Source organism: Lineus longissimus, chromosome 13 (assembly GCF_910592395.1).
Source record: "Lineus longissimus chromosome 13, tnLinLong1.2, whole genome shotgun sequence".
NCBI lineage: Eukaryota > Metazoa > Nemertea > Pilidiophora > Heteronemertea > Lineidae > Lineus > Lineus longissimus.
In genome coordinates this window covers 7,046,410-7,065,975 of record NC_088320.1, presented here as the reverse complement: position 1 = coordinate 7,065,975, position 19,566 = coordinate 7,046,410, and the positions used below count along the sequence as shown (strand labels likewise).

The window sequence follows — 19,566 nt, the reverse complement described above, 5'->3', positions numbered from 1 at the left end:
TCCACGTTACTCAACTGGTTTTACCTATCGAAGTTCCTCAACAAGGAGGACCTCTCATCCACGTTACTCAACAACTGGTTTCACCTATCCAAGTTCCTCAACAAGGAGGACCTCTTATCCACGTTACTCAACAACTGGTTTCACCTATCCAAGTTCCTCAACAAGGACGACCTCTTATCCACGTTACTCAACTACTGGCTTAGCCTATCCAAGTTCCTCAACAAGGACGACCTCTTATCCACTTTACTCAACTGGTTTTACCTATCGAAGTTCCTCAACAAGGAGGACCTCTCATCCACGTTACTCAACAACTGGTTTCACCTATCCAAGTTCCTCAACAAGGAGGACCTCTTATCCACGTTACTCAACAACTGGTTTCACCTATCCAAGTTCCTCAACAAGGACGACCTCTTATCCACGTTACTCAACTACTGGCTTAGCCTATCGAAGTTCCTCAACAAGGACGACCTCTTATTCACGTTACTCAACAACTGGTTTCACCTATCCAAGTTCCTCAACAAGGACGACCTCTTATTCACGTTACTCAACAACTGCTTTCACCTATCCAAGTTCCTCAACAAGGAGGACCTCTTATTTACGTTACTCAACAACTGGCTATACCTATCCAAGTTCCTCAACAAGGACGACCTCTTATTCACGTTACTCAACAACTGGCTATACCTATCCAAGTTCCTCAACAAGGACGACCTTTTCTCCACGTTACTCATCTACTGGCTTAACCTATCCAAGTTCCTCAACAAGGACGACCTCTTATTCACGTTACTCAACAACTAGCTATACCTATCCAAGTTCCTCAACAAGGACGACCTTTTCTCCACGTTACTCATCTACTGGTTTCACCTATCCAAGTTCCTCAACAAGGACGACCTCTTATTCACGTTACTCGACAACTGGCTATACCTATCCAAGTTTCTCAACAAGGAGGACCTTTCATTCACGTTACTCAACAACCGGTTTCACCTATCCAAGTTCCTCCACAAGAACGACCTCTTATTCACGTTACTCAACAACTGGTTTCACCTATCCAAGTTCCTCCACAAGGACGACCTCTTATTCACGTTACTCACCAACTTTAACTTTCCCAACAACTAGTGGCACTTACTCTACAAGTGTGACTGACATTCAGTCAAGTTTCCCATTTGTAGACAGCACGGATGCAAGTTCCCGTTATTCGAAGACCTACTCAAGTGCACTCTATAGCTCTGCGACCTACGAAACAACGACTACTTCAGAACCGACTACCACAGCATTTGTGGATGGCTGTGCTGCGTACTCACCTTGTCTGAATGGTGCCACTTGTACGACTGGTGCAAGCAGCGGAGCTTTCAACTGCACCTGTGCGACTGGCTACTCTGGAGACACATGTACCGAGGGTAAGTAAAACTCTCTTAAAATAAAGGTTTTGGAGCTCTTGAAAAACCGCTTGGGGCACTACAGCGAACACAAATTCGTACTCCGTTGGGTTTTCTCAGGTTGAGTTTTTTTAGATTCTGAAAAATCTGGTTAAGTTTTTTTTCTCATTTCTCTGAAACACCTCTAGAGTGTGCATATGTGTTGGCTGAAAAGCCCTAAAGGTTTTCAAATGTCAAAACCCCCTTATTTCTATGAGTATATGCAGTTTTACTGAATTTTATGACATCGGAACAAAAGGTCATTACAAGCTTATCAACACTTAAGTTAAAAAGTAGCACAAAGCACAAACAAATAAAAAATAACAATTGATATAAAACATTTGTTTTTCAGAAAAGACTATCATGCCCTATGCTGACGCCGACTACAGTGTTACCGGTGATGACTCTTTGAGCTATGGAGTTTACCTTCCTGGAGGTATGCCTTTCGGATCAGAGAACGTTCAAAGACTATTTGTAAGTTTACACTGTAAATGCTACCATAACGAATAAACCTATGCATCTACCACTCACGACATGTAAGGATGAGGTAATTTATGTTACCCAACATTTTGTGATTCTATACCAACATATTAATAGATCAGCCAGCGGTCCTTGGTGTCGCCGCGTGGATAGCGCCCACAGAAACTGTTTGCAAATGCCAAGGAACCACGATCTGACATCCATGACGAGCGTATTCCCAATTCATGCTTGTTATAGTCGACTGCTACACCGCAGTCGGGATCATGTTAGTTAAATCTACATGATGGACCTTCGGTTTTTGTGTTTTTTGTGACAGGCAACGTTTGTTTTGTTCCAATCCGTCAAGTTCTTCGAGAGAAATATATAAACAATAGGGTACAGGACCAAACGGGATCTGCCGATAAAGTTACTTATTTGGCTTGGTGAAGAAGTAACCCTACAAGAAATGCTGTTGATATCCGCTATCGGATTCATCCAATGGCGTCCTCTTCAATAACATAAACAACGAGTATTATGAGAGTGCTAAACAACATTTCTTCTTTAGGTCAGCACCAACGGTTACGTGGTCTTCGATCACCGATACTACAGCATCTCTCCATCAACGTCTTCATTCCCCGCACCGTACGGCAAACCGCTCATCGCCCCCTACTGGACAGATCTTGACGCACGCTATACCAACGTCAAATTTGACGTCTACCACGACCGAACGTCGAAGAGAAACCAAAATTACATCATGGCGGCTCTTGGGAACTACGTCAAGAATTTTAATTCATCTTACAGTAGCTTTAGCCCCAACTTGGCTGTTGTCGTCACGTGGCCTGAAGTTCCCCCGTATCCAGCATTCACCTATCGTGGAATTGAGGTGGGCCTCCTTTTTTATCATCATTCTTTTTGTTAGCACTTTTTTTCGTTTTTCGACTCAAATTACCATAAATGATCATAAAAAGTGTATCGATCTTCCATAATCTGCTGCTAACACTTATATGTCACATAATTAGACCATGTGGAAGAAAAACCTAACTTATTCGCACTGGGCTTATTAATTCTCGAAGCTAAAAGCTAAAAAATGCTGTTTAAATCGGTCGGCAGCGTTAATTCTTGACTTAAGCTTGATTGTAAACCCAGTTAAGAACCCGCATGGAGGCATATGGTTGGACGCTTTTTTCTTTCTTTATTTGGTGTGAAGGCCAATTTGAGAGTTAATCTAAGCTATCAACATTTTAGAAGGAGGTTTCGCAACTCCTACCAACACTGAAGTATGAAGTACGACAAAGGTCTGTCGTGTCATCACCAAAACCTCTTTTGCCATGATTTATTTTTGATGTCAGGTCTAAACGGACCTGCGTTACGTGTTGTGAAAGCCCCATCACCCATCAGTACAGTAATCCCAGTGGGAGTATTCCATCGTGTTGATCATAATCATATCGCTTTTGGTTTTTAGAGCGCCACTATCCAGCTCTCGTTGGTGACCGACGGCACTGATTCCTTCGCCATCTTCAACTACTACAACATGACCTTGACCCCTACCACGTTCTGGCGTCGAGTCGGGATTGGCTACACCAGCTCGTCGCGATATGGCGCGTCTTTCTACGAGAAGAACGCCCTGTCTTTTACTACTGACTCGTACATCATTGATACCATAGCTGGAAATACCGGTGGGTTGGCCAATCTTTGTCACAGAGGTTTGTTGTTCGATATTGAGAGGATCGAGGTCCGAATCATATTTTGTGTGGAAACTGCCCAAGTAGAGTACGTTTAGTAATTGCGCGTCTGAAAGTAAATTTAGCTCCCCCCCCGAAAATAAGTATTGTTTTTAGTCTTTTTCCAGGAGTCTACATGTATGGCTAGAGGAGTGAAAACCTCAAGTCAAGTTTTTCCCAATCTGAAAACCATGTGGTTATATTATACGGTCATGTATTTTTTTAGGCGTGGCAGGAAAATGGATCTACAAAATCAACTCTGCCTCCAGCGGATCTTTCACGCCAGCTCGAATGTGCTTCAGTTGGCACAGCCAACAGACCGCCTTGATCGCCCGGAACACTTGCCCGAATACACATTGGCAGGCAATGGTCGACTTTCGTTACCGTTACATGCATTACATGTACTATAATGGGTACAATATGGACCCAAGGGTATATTGCTTCATCCAGAGGTTCATGCGATATGACTGGGCTAGCGGTAAGAATGTTTCGCAGTCTCTGAATCTATAGCTAGCCCTTTTTAACAGTTGATAATGAATCCGCCTCATAATAAGCTTGTTTGTTATTTTTTCAAATATGTGTAAGAAAATTGTTAATAATAAAGAATACGATTACCGCTGCCTTTTCTTCTTTACCATCTGATTCTAGATAATACCATAAATTTATCAAAGAATTCCTCAATTTGGCTGAATGGAATAAAAATGCACTCTCACCCACTGTAACATTTCTTAATATCCCTGAACGCCTGCGTTTACCCGGTGTAAAGCATCACCCGATATAAAACATAATTTACATCATTAACCTCATTTTCTTCAAGGTCAATGGATCCGTGAGATGTGCTGTTACGACATGATTTACGGATCACTGGAAACCAAGAGTCCCAACGCTGGATCAGCCATTTCTAGCCTTACCAACGATTTGACAGGGAAGTCCCTCTGCTGTTTTCAATCAAACTTTTGCCACCTGTACTATGAGATGAGGCCCATCTCCTACAGCACGTCGTACCGGAGAATGTTCTTCAGTAAGTACAGACAATATCTGAACGAGATAACTAGAAGCTGAAAGTACCCCGGACCTGTCAAACAGAGTTATGACATGTCAAACCCAGTAAAGACGAGGCGTTTTGCAGAAGTTTATGCAGTTATTCACAACTTGCAAGCGCTTGACCGACTTGCGAGGTTTGAATGACCTTAGCCAAAATGTCCCATTCGCGAGTGTTTCGCAGTACCAGGTTAACAATAATTTGATGAGGTCCCATGTCTAATTGCCAATTTGCAACATGATTCTACTGCACAAAAATACATTTATATTGTGCTTTTTTTATCTCCAGCCTGGATGTGGGGAGACCCTCATATTAAGACACTCGACGGGGCCTCCTACACCTATAACGGTCACGGCGAATACCTGATGATGCAGACTACAGACACCACCACCATGATCGTCCAGGCCCGTATGGAGGTTGCCGAAAGTGGTGTAAATGCCACCATATTCACCAGTTTCGTAGTCCAGAGTAACCAGTCGGACATCGTCCAGGTAAACTCCACGTTTTCTAGATTACTTGTCCATTGACCGCGGAGACTAATACTTGTCTGTTTGCCAGTACGTAGAAAATAATTTCGCTTGAAAATACTTTTTTTGCGGCCTATTAGCCACCTTATTTGCCTTCAAAGTCTTTCCCCAAATTATTTTATTCCTCGAACGCTTGTATGCTCCTCAGAAAGCTGATTTGTCGCTCTACAGACCGTTTCCTTTCTTACCCTGTGAGGGTTTAATCTTAGAACGGTCCGTCTCCAATAGCATCTTGATGCCCGCAGGTGTGAACCCCCCGACCCGAGATCGACAGCCACAAGCGAAACCAACCGCTTTTCATTGGAGTTTTATTCACATCTAGGTCAACCTTAACCAAGCCAGAGATGCCATGTTGATCTACGTAAACGGAGGTGCCAACAACTACACCATTGCTGACTTAGCAAACGAAACAGAGCATTTGGGTGTCAGTCTGTCCAATGCAGCCAACGGATCTCTGCAAATTACATTTGAGACTGGATTTGGTATAAAGGTAAGTGGAATATGAAAAAGAAATCTTAGGCCCTCAGATTTCTTTAATGCCACGGCTGCTCATTCAATCCGAATGTTGTATTACATTCATATCTGTTTACGACCTTTTTCCATACACCTTTCCATACACGTTCCCTTTTTATTACTCATTTAACCAACGTGGTGTAATGCTAAAGTTAGTTGGACCAGCTTAAAGCTGGCATTATACCTATTATTACTGGTTTATTGCTGAAAATAGCCCGTAGCATTATAAACATATTTTATGTAACCGACCAGTTGCTCTCTCTACTTATGTCAGTGAGCTGGCATTAGTATAACCTATGTTATCTCCTTCAGTTAAGTCCATTGAACTAAGGTTAAGTTAGGACAAAACATGTCGCTGGCGTGTTAAAAGAGCAAACGGAAGGGTGCATAAATGGAACGAAAATAGGCCTTTCTACCGCCGAAACCAATATTCTTTGATTGGTTATGAAAAGCTGCTCAGATTTCCTCATATGCAACGTTGAAAATGATTGTACTCGGAAATCTTTATTCTGGCCAACTTCAACTCGCTTTTTTTGCTGAACTTACAGTTGAAGATAGGTTACAAAGCTCTGGAGGCGGCGGTCCAGGCTCCTAATGGTTACGAAGGTTTGATCGAAGGTCTGTTGGGGAACTATGATAGTGACAGTACCAATGACTACGTGTTCCGGAACGGAACCATGATCAGCAGTAACAGTTCTGAGAGAGAACTTTACGCATTCGGAAAAACATGTGAGTGTGGCTTTAGAATATTTCTGAAACAGTAAGGTGTTTCTCTTATAAAACGTTTTATTTTATTAATACTAACAAAATATGATCTTTGTAAATAAAATCTGACACTTACAATGTACTGGTGGGTTTTAAGGTGATACTATGGAAAACTTTAAACGCAGCGTAGGGCAGCAATCATTTTTGCTTGCTTAGTGGTGATGCGATAGCCTTATTATAACAAGACAAATTCCAACTCTATATCCACGGTAATGTTGTTCAAGATGGTGGCAACTTACTGGTTCTGGAGGCGTTGTAAGGAACGAAATCAGCGCCCCTAGTGTAAAGATTGTGGTAATCAGTTTTCTGCCCTGAATTGCTGGTCCTCTAAACAGTATTTGTTATGAAAGTTGAATAATTAAATACATGTATAATTAAATGAATGAATTATTTTTTTCATTTCAGGGCAACTGACCAATGAGTTGGATTCCAAATTTACATATTTCGGCAACGAGTCGTTTGTTGGCTTCCACAACAAACCCGCATTTACCCCAGTATTCGCCGACGAGTACAAGGATAATCTGTTGTCCTTGTTCAATAACGATACATCACTGTTAGCCGCAGCAAACTCGGTAGGTTTTTGAATATACTTTGATATATTTGTCTATCGTATACGATATCTTCAAAGGGAAATAGCAAAGTCGGCTATATTGACTTCACCCGGTCATACTTCGACTCCCCTCATTCAGTAAGTTGTAAACGTCAGAATTTTCGCAGGAATTTGTGAAGAAAAGGACTGGATCGTTTTGATTGGATGAAAATTGACACTTTCGGGCTTGCGTCTCCGATTTAGTCGGGGAAATAACCACTATGAAAAATAAATAGGCGCGAAAATTAAGCGATTTACGGTACAATATTTTTGAAGCACTTCTCATCCTTAACCCCCTTTCCATTTTTCAGACCTGTTATGGGATATCTAGCTACATGTCGTGCATGTATGATGCCGCAAGTCTGGGAACAATAAACGCTGCTAAAAGTGCTGTCTCACATACTGAAGATGCCGACAACCAAGAAAACACTATGAGTACGTATCTCAGACACAATGGAGAGGTTCGGATGGAGACATTTAGATCATGAAACAAAATAGAGGGGCTACGTTTCAAAAACAGAAGGGTGGTTAGGACTAGGATTCTGAGAGGCAATAGAGTGGTAAAGATTGTAAGTAGGTAAACTAAAACTTGCCGGCGATTTCGTTTTCTAGGCAACAATCCACCGACCTTCTCCACGATGAACTCAACCTTGACTCTGTACCTGAATTCAACCAGCAACCTCACTCTAAACGCAACAGACCCAGAAGGAGGTAAAGTGACCTTCAAACTCTCAGGCAACTCGACGGATGTCGCAACAATTGACGATGTCTCCGATACTCTTTCCATCACTCCGGGAGGCAACCCGTTCTTCATCACCGTGCTGGCAGCTGATTCGGCAGGATCGTCGTCGGCATGGCAACCAAATGTTTACGTCTGTGATTGCCTGAATGGTGGAGCCTGTGATTTTTCGTATGTGGACGAACCATATTCGGAAAGTAACTCAGGTAGGGTCATTTTGTCTTCAAACATCTAACCCTGTAAACCCTTGCCAGTGCTAGCGTGAACTATTGCCACACATAATTCCCAGGAAAATAGTGAGAGCCTTTTTTCTATCATAATGCGACAGCGATACGTTCTGATCCAAAGTGAATTCAAAAGCGGTCAGAGCTCGGCACAAATGGGCTTAGAGCTCAAGAAACCTTTTAAGGCTGAACGAAAAAAATTTTAAAAATCATTTGAAAAAATATATGGAATAAAATGTGGAAAATATTTCCATTCATTTGGAGAAAATCCCACTTCTGACTTTGCAGAAATACCCTACAGCCTGTTCTTATCTCCTTGGTTAGTAGCTTTCATAGTGCGACCTTAAGTGTGATTTTACTGCATATGAAATTTTGAGCATTTTCCGTAGGTTAGCACGATGACCTCGTGATGAGGGATGACATTTCTAAAAATCGTACAGGACGGTACCTCGAATTGAAAGAATTAACTCCGAAAATGTGATGCTGATTCTCCAGGGTGATACTATGTACCTATTTATCGCACCCTATATATCTTTGATTCAATATGTTGCAGCTAATTATTACGGAGCCGAATGCACGTGTATAAACGGGTATGTCGGGGACAAGTGTGAGACAAGCCCGTGCGATGCCGAGCCCCTCCCGTGCTATGAAGGTGTTGTCTGTAGTCTAGTGGACGGAGCGGTGACATGTGGTGCATGCCCGACCGGCTTGAAAGGCGATGGAAACAAATGTTATGGTGAGTGCGACAATCATACTAAAGAGTTATTACATAAGATGACATATCTTCCTGATACCTTTCGCAAAGAAATATTGCTGGGCTTTTCCGTGAGAATGTTATTTTGCAAGAAAGGACTTTGCATCCAGAGGCTTTGAAGAAAAGAAAAAGAAAAAGAATTACTAAAACGTGTCTGACAAAAACACAGATAGAAGAAAAGTTCCTATGTGTAACCTATGTGACAATGACAGATTAGTACACGGAGCTTAATACGTGATTGCAACTCGTGTCAGAGTGTCCTTCACCTAATGAGACACTGCATATAACGTCCAAATTCTAAAATAACGCGTAAAATGTTTTCTTTAACTAGATGTATACCCGGTTCAGTTGTGTGCGGGAAATCATCAGTTACAAAACTCAGCCTTCAGTCACAGCGGGTTGTGAATAGAGACGTATTGCATAATGGAACTGTACCGGGTCTAGTGGAACCAAGCATACGTCTTATTCTTCTACTTTGGGACGCTATACGAAACGAATACGAGAATGTTGAATTTATATTGGTTACTCATTCGTCTTCGCGAAAAATATGATATATTGTGATTTAAAACCTCTCCTCTAAGGAAATATACGTTAGACCTATTGCTTATTAAACTTGTAACCACCGTATCGTTAATTTCTTTCACCAGATGTTAACGAGTGTATTGAAACCCCAAACATCTGCGAGGATGTCTGCACCAACGTTATGTTCAGTTACTCGTGTTCCTGTACCAAGGCTGGCTTCGAGGTGTCAACAGCCAACAGCAGCCTGTGCGTGGACGTGGACGAATGCGCCTATGGCTTAGATGACTGCAACGCAACCCTCGGGGAGATCTGCGTTAACACGGCTGGCAACTATAGCTGTGAATGTAAAAGGGGATATGGAAAGGACGCTGACAATTATTGTATCGGTAAGTTATTTCCGCAGGGCTTCCTTTTTTCATTCTTCAACTACCAGCGTTGTGTTGCGAGAAATTTGGATTGATGACAATATTGGGTTTATTTGGCCGGTTACATCGACTTTGGCAAGCTTGGAGAAGGAGTTGGTCACGCGCAACTTGGGATAGGGTCTTATGCCATGGAGTTGTTGGGACAAAATGCATTGCTGAACATTAGCTCTTACGGTAATTCAAAGATTGCGGCAAGCGAAGCTACTCGCTGAAGACCACAGGCCGTGTGTCCGAGTCAGATATCAGAATATCCCAATTGATGAGTAACTGCCATACCCTCCCTTTTTCTTTTTACCGTACAAGTGTCATTTTCTGCAAATTTGACCCTTGTAAAGGGAATAACTGATGTCTGATTTCATTTATATCATTTCATCTCTTTCAGACATCGACGAATGCACCGTCGGCAGCCATGACTGCGATGCCAACGCCAACTGCACAAATAACGCCGGGAGCTGGTCTTGCTCATGTAACAGCGGGTACTACGGAAACGGTACCTCTTGCTCTGGTAAGTCACACTACATTCTTTAGGCCTCGCTAGTCAAATACATTTTGAAAAATCAACCAATTGTGTTAGTGAATCTCTTACATTGCAGTGTGGCATTCTTAATCTAACATACGGTGTACTGCGAGCACTTTTCCATCATAAGCACCCGGCAAACGAGCGATTTTCATTTTGGACTTTCATTTAGGACTTAGAGGAATACGCGATGATTCGGGACTGGCTTTGCCGCGTTAAGCCCGCAGCACACTAGCCGCCAACTTTGGCGACAAGAAGCGTTCAGCTGACGCCTCTCGACGCCAAAGTTGGCGGCCAGTGGATCTCGGTCAGAGCACATCTGCCCAGAATCGGCGTCCAGTAGCGTCTTTTCCGCCTCTTTAGGCTGCCATTTTGAAATGATGTGACATCAAGACGCAAGCTGATTGGCCATAGCCTCGCCGCCGACGCAAAGTCAGGCGGCCATCCGTAGCACACATGGCTTCTTCTTGCGTTCATGTTAGATATTTGGCGTTTAGTTGCGGCAAGTGGCGGCAAGAAGCCGTTCGTAGCAGACTAGGGATTTTTCAGGCGTTCAGGACTCTTGCGGCAAAAAACGCCAGTGAACGCCGAAGTTGGCGGCTAGTGTGCTGCGGGCTTTACGCGTATGTGTTTCATTCTCTGAGGTGCTAGGAACCACATAAAATTATTTCATTGGCACTTTTTCTTACAGACACGGATGAATGCGCGAACTCTGCCCTTAATGACTGTCAAATGTTCTGCAACAACACATTAGGTAGCTTCAACTGCAGCTGTACGAGTGGATACGAGTTGAACAACGACGGCAAATCATGTATTGGTAGGTACCTCAATGTCTTTATGCGTTTTCTGCTGATAAAAGGCAAAATATTCACCCAAACAAAATGATTTTCCTGAAACAAACTTGACTGGAAAGTTTACGACATGAAATTATGACTTAGGACACCTCTTAATCAAGGACGGTATTTGGCAGAGAGAGGTTTCACATATTTGTTTTTCAGATGCTGTGGCTATCAAATAGCTCATATCAAGTACAGATTTGACCTTTCACCCATACGTGCTTATATTAATGTACTACCAACCTCTTTCAGTTGCTGCTGGTAGTGAATGCAGTGGTGGCAATACCTGTAACCAACTCTGCGCAATCCAAAATGGCGTCGACACTTGCAGTTGTTACAGCGGTTATGAACTGGACTCGATGGACAATACCACTTGCATTGGTAGGCATTTTGAGCATTGTTCATCTTAAAAGGTTCGAGAGAAAATTCAAAAACGAACCATGTAGATTACGTTCGGATGCATACTCATTCATCGTAGACGACACGGTTATCGATGTACATATAACTCGGTTTAATATTAAACGCTAAAGGCAATTGCTTTAGAACTTTTCTGGTTACGAATGTCAGTATGTCTAATTTAGGAGCAGCTAGTTCTGCGGAAGCTTTTGTTTTATGTGAAGTGGACACCTCGCTTATCACGATAATAGCATTTTTACTCTGCCCCGTAATATTGTCACGGATTCAAAAACGAAGCCCCTTGTTGGATTTGGCCCACGGCTTATAATTATAATGAAGATTATTATGCACATAATGATTTCGGGAATGTTTCAATTTATTCCTCTTTAGACATCAACGAATGCAACCTCGTCGTAAACCCTTGTACACACATCTGTACAAATAAGATTGACGGCTACAAATGCTCGTGCAATTCCTCCGGTTATTCTTTAGCGAACGACGGCTACACATGCGAGAGTAAGTCATGTTAATTTCTAATCGTTGCGGAGTAGCGGTGTCGCAGCATCTTGACACACAAGGCTCCGAGATCGCGTCGTCTCTTAACGTTGACTACAATAATGCTATTGAGGTTGTTAAGGCCCGGACAGATTACCGATTACGCATAACTGTAAGGGGTGGCGTCTACATGTAGCCTGTGGACATTGTTTTTAAAATGTGTCTGGAACACTTCGCCATCTTTTGATGAACTCTCCATTTTCTTTATCTTTCTCATTGATGAACGTACCCTCAGCTGATGTACCTTTGGCACATATTTAGATATTTTTCCCAACTTTCAGATGTGCAATTATTCTTTAAGTATTCCACTCGTCCCATTTTCAGACATCGATGAGTGCACCCTGGGTACATCTAACTGTGCCGCCAACACGAGCACATGTACCGATAATGATGGCAGCTATTCGTGTGCCTGTAACAGCGGTTACAGTGGTGACGGAACATCATGCACAGGTGAGACATGCGCTTTACGTTTCCTTCATCTTATAGGCCTACTGTACTGTATTTATTACGGGCGCAGTTCTACATGTACATTCTTTCAGCAGTGTATTTTAACCACGGTGTATTTCTTTCTTAAGATATTGACGAGTGTAGAACCAGCGATTGTTTGGCGAACGCAAACTGCTTCAACTACCCAGGAAGTTATAAGTGCCAGTGCAAACTCGGCTATTATGGCAACCCCTACACTGCCTGCAATCTTGGTGAGTGGGAAAATGAGATGGATCAACTCTTTAAGCTCGACCAGATCATGCCGCAGAGCTAAGGTCTAGGCCCCTTGCTCTGTAGCAATTCGTTGTCTAATCACTGACCCTACAAAAGAAAAGGTTAATTTTTGCAGTAAATGTAGGATTTTCTATAAGAATATGGCCTAAGAATACATCTGCGGCATGATACTGAAGACATTCATAAATCTACCTGTGTGTGCACCGATCTTAAATAATTGTAAGATTTTCATGTCAACTTTATTTTTCGAAGTCACGTTCAAAAGAAATAATGTTATCGCCACAGAACATTTCTTTCGGAAGTAGTCAAAAATAATTTACATGTGACATTCTTGATGACTAACATGAGTTTGTTCTATCTATAGTCCAAAGTACTGTTTGATCGGTGTTAGTGCAAAAAATGTGTGCAAATAACTGTACATACCAGAAGTTTTCGGCAGAAAATCAACATATTCTGAAAACGTCGCCGGGTTGATCATTAGACACGCAAGTCAGGAGGAAAGTTCATTTTGACTATGCTAAAGTTGCTATCTTCACGGTAACTCATATGATAATGTGTTTTTCTCCCAGCTACACATGCCTATACCGGCAAGTTCAGTTTGACCGCGACATTCGACAGCGCTCTCAGCGACACTACCACAACCGCCTATCACACACTTGCACAAACCATTGAGGACAGGGTAAGAGATTATCAGAAACGACCTATGTGACCCAGAGGTCGTTTCAATTCTTTCAGTTCATTGGGTTGGTTGTGATGATTTCACAAATCGTGTTTTATAAGTTGATATCGACTAATTTAAAAGTTGAAAATCAGTATACATGATATTATTTGCTTTCTCTTAATCACGTATACATTTCCTTTTCAGCTTTTTAGTCATTTTCTGACTTACTTCGCAGTAACATTTAAGAACGTAACAATGGTAGGATTTAGGTAGGCATATTCAAACACATATTTTAAAAGATACTGACCCCACTCTCATATAAAGCAAAATTGTAAAAGCCGATAACTGGTTTTGAAATGCTGAAACAATATGGGCTGGTACATTTCCGACTTATTTTTACAGAACGGTTTTCCTAAATTTAACTAAGTACGACTTTGGGTCGGGTGACACACACTTAAAGCGCATTGGCAGGAGGAAATACTCCTCGTAGAATTGAACCTCCGAGAGCAGAGCAGACTCCTAAGGAGAAGAAGAAGCTTACAATGTATGCCTATATTTTTCTGTTTTAGCGCTGGAAGTACTGTCGCCAGTTTTTCGCTCACCTTTGGCGCTGGCACTAGCATCTCCAGCCCGACCTTAAGCAGTGTAAGAACTACTCTCGGCACACTCACCTCCAACTCCGGTGGCAGATGCTTCATACCAGGAATCGGAGCATCCGTGTGTTCAAGCGTCTCTTCAGCTGGTACGTGGTTTGTGCGGGATTAGTGAGTTTTCGCCAAACCCCCGAAACGCCAGCGCGAACGCTTGTCCCATTGTTCGACATCGTGATCAGGAGCTCGAACAATGGGATAGGCGTTCGCATTTGCGTTTCGGGGATGATCCCTAACTTTACTTGAGCAATGAAAACATATATTCAACGGTTCTAAATAACATCTCTTTTAGACATGATGTAAAATAGAAATAAATTGAGAAAAGTTGAGAATATATTTGGTCACATGATGTGCAATGTGACCAAATATTCTCAACTTTTTGTGATCATTTTCCACCTTATTCAGAGTCTGAAACATGTAAGTTTGAATTGTTACTAGGAATATGATTAAAAACATGTTTTCATCACTCAAACCACGTTAATAGGTTACTGAATTCCTCCACAAGGGAGTTTTGTGTACACCAGTGACCTTTTTGTACAGCATTGTGTACTTCTGTTTGTAAACAAACCCTTGCCTTGGATTGGAAGATTAGCAGCTCTATAGCACGTAGGAACAACACCATGAATTATCATTTGTTGAAGCGAGGAAAGCGTGTCAATCAGTCAAACAATGAGAGGAACACTCAGTAACGGAAGCACTCAAAAACCTAGCACCGCGGTTCTCTCATTGTTCTCAAAAATGCGTGCGCGGACAATGCGAGACTTGTACAACGTAGTGCATTGGCATACACAGGCAATGTACAAGTAGGTTGCTGTCGTGTTTAGAAAAAAGCTCCTCTGGCATGATGTGAAGGATACTGTTTCTCTACAAGTTGTCTTAACAATCCTTCTTTTTGCAGATTTCGACGAATGTAGCAACAAGGCTCACAACTGTACGGCTTCCAACACAAAGTGCTCCAATACTGTTGGATCTTATGACTGCGTGTGCGTCTCGGGCTATACATCGACGGGAACAGACGCGAATGGAAATCCCATCTGTGGCGGTGAGTTCACTTTTGCTATTGCTATCCACCCTAGGACCTCATGAGCACTGACCAAGTTAAAAGCAGTATGGTCAACCACATGTAATTTATCCTTTTAGTTCCAGCTTAAATTTGCCACATGAAGTGATCCCCTTCTCGCAGTATCAGTCCGATTCATAATTATTTTTCAAGCAAGGCAGCATATCAGCCTGTTTTGGACCATTCTGATGGGTCTGTGTGGATGTATATACTCAAGTTCCAGTTATTTAAGACCGCTTGATAAACTACTTCCAAGACGAAACACTGGCCGAGCCGGAGCAGGACGTAATGACCAGCGGACAACTCGGTGTGGCCAAACAATTCTCTATCCAAATTAAACGTATAGTATGGCATCAAATGAATGAGCTTAATGGAGTATTTAGAACCGGTCTTTCATATATGTATATGAACCTAGAATACGTATATGCATTTAGATGTATTAAGGTGGTGATCATCGCATTAGGTGTAGGGTCAAAGCTATCACTATGAAGCTAAAAGTGATCGTTATCAGCATCGTCGTCACCATCATCATTTTGGCGTCATGGTCGAGACATGGTCCTCTTCATTCATCTTACTAGGCTTGCTACCTTTTGAATACTCACAATGCGTTTTTAGACCCCGGGGCCAGTAATTAATGAAATAACATTGTGTTTTCTTCCACAGATGTCAACGAGTGTTTGTCGACCTGTACTCTTGCCCACAGTGAATGTACCAACTCCATCGGGAGCTACACTTGTTCATGTGCCTCCGGGTACGTCAGCAAGGACCCCGAGAACGTGGCATGTTTATATGGTAAGCTTTCTAAGAAGGCACAGGCGAATTCTCGTTAGCTGAAAGCAGGGAAAGTTTCAAGTGGTGTGGGGTGGAGTGGGGGTGGGACATCCCAGCGGCAGAATTGTGCTACATATATATGACCAGTCTCCCACTTCTGCCAAATCTATCGGAATATGATTTTCGGCCAAATCCGATACACTATGACCTCTATTTTAAACCCAACCTTGAATGATTTGGCCAAGACCAGAATTGTATAATTTACCAATAGACACAAGTACCCCGAAACCATTGGAACCAACCGAAGAAACTAACCGCCAGCTTTCCAGTTCATCAATCAGTTTATATGCTTAGTGATAAATTAATTGTGCAACTTTACCTGAGATTTTTGCCTCTTTTCAGATGCCTGCGATTCGACCCCATGCCAGAATGGCGGCGCCTGTCAGTCCGATTCTTCACAGTCAAGCGGTTACACTTGCATGTAAGTTATAAACATGTCGTACAAAAATAAAGTACACGTTTAGCCTTCATTTAGCAACCAGGTGCTAATCACCAACTTCACAAGAGGGGAGTAATGAAACTATCTGTCTGCAATTGCCTAGCGACAATACCGATTGTTGAATAACGTTTTTTTCAATTTCAGTTGTCCGAGTGGCTACTCCGGCGATAACTGCGAAACTTACGAAAAAGTCGCTTCCAACACCATAGTTGCCATTGTGGTGGGTAGCGTCCTTGGTATCATTGCCTTCATCCTGATTACGATTCTGGTCATCCTCCGAGCCACCGGAAAACTGTCTTGTCTCAGACCAAAGAAGACGATTGAGCCCATCGGCTTGGTGAATGAGGACCCAGTTGTTTCCATGAGCAAGCAGAACCGCGGTTTTACGATCGATTCGTACACGAGTGAGTCGGACACTCCGGTCACACAGAGGGACGTCTCTCGACATGGTTACCCCAGCGAGAAGGCGATGTATGTTGAGGATATGATCCGGCAACACCCTGTACCCATGGTACCTTCGACTGCTGCCGCAACAGTCGCAGATGGCCATCATCCCATGCAGGTTGATGAGCGTCCCAATACTGGACGGGCGGCCAGTGCAGGCAAGCAGGGATCCATTGCCGCAGGGATGGTGGTAGCTACTGGCAATGTTGGACGTGGCAGTGCCTCAACACAAGGAAGGCCAAGCTCGAGCAACAGACGGACCTCTAATGCCTCTGGAAAGGTTGAACAACACAGCCCCGATGTTGCCTCCACGCCAGTCGGAACTAAAACCGAGTCGGCACTCGGTCAGGGCGGAAGTGGGTCACTGCTACCCACGGAAAACGAACCAAACTTCTTTGACGTTAGGGGGAATGCTGAAGTAAGGATACCGTCTGCTAACGCCAACGCTGCTCAGTCGACCAGACCAGGATCGGGGACGTACATGTAATTAGTGAGTGTGGTAAGTATCTTATGAAATGTTCAATTCGACGAAAGCTTGGGGAATGAGTGCTTCTGTAAGAGCGTAATCAATGGCCGTATACAGCCACGCGCCATATTTAGTATAGAGAATAATGATTAGATCTAGAGTAAAGAGTAGGAACTCGTGAATTTGTGAAACTAATAAATTGGCTGCTAGGTTTGAGGCTCAAATTGGCAATCTTTTACTCTTTTAATTTCAGACATCGCCAAATGCCTCCACGAAAAATGAAACTGACGACCTTAAGGGATTTGCTGTTCTTGCATGATTTATTTTGGAGGGAATTAAATCTTTTTGAATAATATTATCAATGTATCTGTATTTTTTAACTACTGTTCGAAGTCCACAATGCGAACTACATTTGAAGCCAGATGATCAATTCGATGTTTTGCTAGTACAGGAAGCATTGGATAAGGAGAGCGGATGTGTCCCTTCCTATCCAACACTGAGCAAAACAACAACGAATTGTCAGGAGGGCTTTAGTTTTGGATGCTGTTCTGACATGCAAAACAACTTACTCTTTTTACTTTTATGAGGTCATTTGTTGAAGAGTGTCCGACTTTTAACCAATGCGTCGTGGTTCGAGGCTTAGCCAGTGACACTCGGTAATTTTAACTGGCCAGAAACGGACCTGTGTTGCACTGTATGGTCGCTACTTGGTATATACCGAAATGTTTCTCGACTAGTGTTCAGGAGTCATTGTTCACATGTAACTCAACATACCTTACATAAGTGTAAATAGAGTATTTGCAAACCCTTTGGATACAGGGATATTGGTAACATATATATATAGTTCAGTCTGGTGTGCGCTAGTAACTTTTTTGATATTCTTAAAACCGCTAAATCTTTGTGGGATTTTATGTTCGTGGCTTTCGCTGTTAACCTCGATTGGTTGAAAAAAAATTGATTGGAAAAACTAAAAGGACTTTCAAAGTCTGCCAGAATAAAAATCATAGAAGTTTTATTCTGTTTGAGATATTTGCGAAGATTTGACGGTTTGTGTAGTAGTAACATGCCATAAACCTATAAATATTTTGAAACATTCTTAATATGTTGAGGTTTTTTACAAGCTTTCTGTGATAGCAAGTACATGTACATGTAATGTTGAGTGAACCAAAAAGAAAATATTAATAGATGGACATTATTCATGTTTCTCAGGACAAAAACATGTAAAATGAGGTTAAAATCCCTGAGATGTGAAGGGGTTTTATATTCAGGTTGAAGGATATGTAAATGTTAGCATCTAAAAATTGAACACAAGCCAGTTGTATCCATTCAATATGGATATGAAATCAACATACATTCCTCGTTTCATTACCCTGGCGTTATATTCATAATGCAATATGATAGTCACACCATTCTAGAATATGTACATGTATTTGTACTTATCGCTAGTCAGTTCGTTACAAGTCTTTGTGGGGAAAATATATTAAAAGTGCCAAAAATTATGTACATACCTGTAGTATATAATACACATATCCTTAGATCTCTGTAGCTATTTCATGATTTCTTGAACCGGTTTCCCATGGAAGGAGTGAATGGGTACTGTCATAATGGGTGTCACCTGTAGCTGTAGTACAATGCATTGCACTGCATGCACTGCTAGTTTTGCCTGTTCGGCATAATCAATATCCTCATGTGACTAAATTTTCTAGCTAAAAAAAGAAGCCGTTCATTTCATACGTTTCATACGTACACACAATTTTTCTGATTGAAAGTATACCCCTTGTTACACATACATATAGCTCTATCGCCGAAACTACCACCTGCGTACGTATGCAAGAATATCGACTGTCGATACTGGCGAATGTAGCCGGGCCTTTGGCCCAGTTGATGTCGTCTCCTGCATCATACTCAAAATGAATACTTGTTTTTGTGCGAATGTGATTCAATATCGTTTGTTTTTTCGTACTTGTTAATATTACGAATTTCCGCGAGTAAAGATATTCAAAGCAATGTGAACATACCATGTGTTCTTACGGATGTGTGTATTTTTTATGCTGTTGCTGAATATAATAGGCACTATGTGATTGTTAAATGTTTTGAGTTTTTCAAAAAAGAGTTGATAAATCATTCGCTCTAACTGCTGTGAAAATATATGCATGTTTGTAAATAATAAAGTCTAGATACACTTTCAAGTAGCAACCAGAATTTTGCCTATTTGACCTGTTGGATGGCGACCCTGGTCTCCTGCATGTTCTAACTTGTCGGCTTTTTATATACTTTTGATTTTGGAATAAACTGTTGA

General features: G+C 42.1%; 1 protein-coding gene across 1 annotated transcript; it reads left to right on the top strand.

Annotated features, from left to right (window-relative positions):
• Positions 1-802: 802 nt before the first annotated feature.
• On the top strand, positions 803-19,566 carry LOC135498220 (mucin-like protein). Its single transcript, XM_064788431.1, has 28 exons — positions 803-1,394; positions 1,765-1,886; positions 2,437-2,754; positions 3,334-3,547; positions 3,819-4,070; positions 4,410-4,613; positions 4,923-5,125; positions 5,484-5,651; positions 6,223-6,403; positions 6,845-7,011; positions 7,340-7,463; positions 7,641-7,973; positions 8,545-8,727; positions 9,393-9,653; positions 10,075-10,197; positions 10,901-11,026; positions 11,298-11,426; positions 11,832-11,957; positions 12,321-12,446; positions 12,572-12,694; positions 13,286-13,395; positions 13,582-13,646; positions 13,947-14,119; positions 14,926-15,069; positions 15,751-15,879; positions 16,261-16,339; positions 16,502-17,300; positions 17,521-19,566. Exons 2-27 carry the CDS (start codon positions 1,776-1,778, stop codon positions 17,286-17,288), a joined length of 4,959 nt encoding a protein of 1,652 aa, XP_064644501.1. The 5' UTR covers positions 803-1,394; positions 1,765-1,775; the 3' UTR covers positions 17,289-17,300; positions 17,521-19,566.

What these genes read in the sequence shown, in the direction of transcription:
- LOC135498220 (XM_064788431.1), top strand. Translation starts at nt 1,776, where the DNA reads ATGCCCTATGCTGACGCCGACTACAGTGTTACCGGTGATGACTCTTTG. An exon ending in CGATGGAAACAAATGTTATG is followed by an intron (nt 8,728 to 9,392) that starts GTGAGTGCGACA and finishes TTCTTTCACCAG; the next exon opens with ATGTTAACGAGTGTATTGAA. An exon ending in CGCTGACAATTATTGTATCG is followed by an intron (nt 9,654 to 10,074) that starts GTAAGTTATTTC and finishes CATCTCTTTCAG; the next exon opens with ACATCGACGAATGCACCGTC.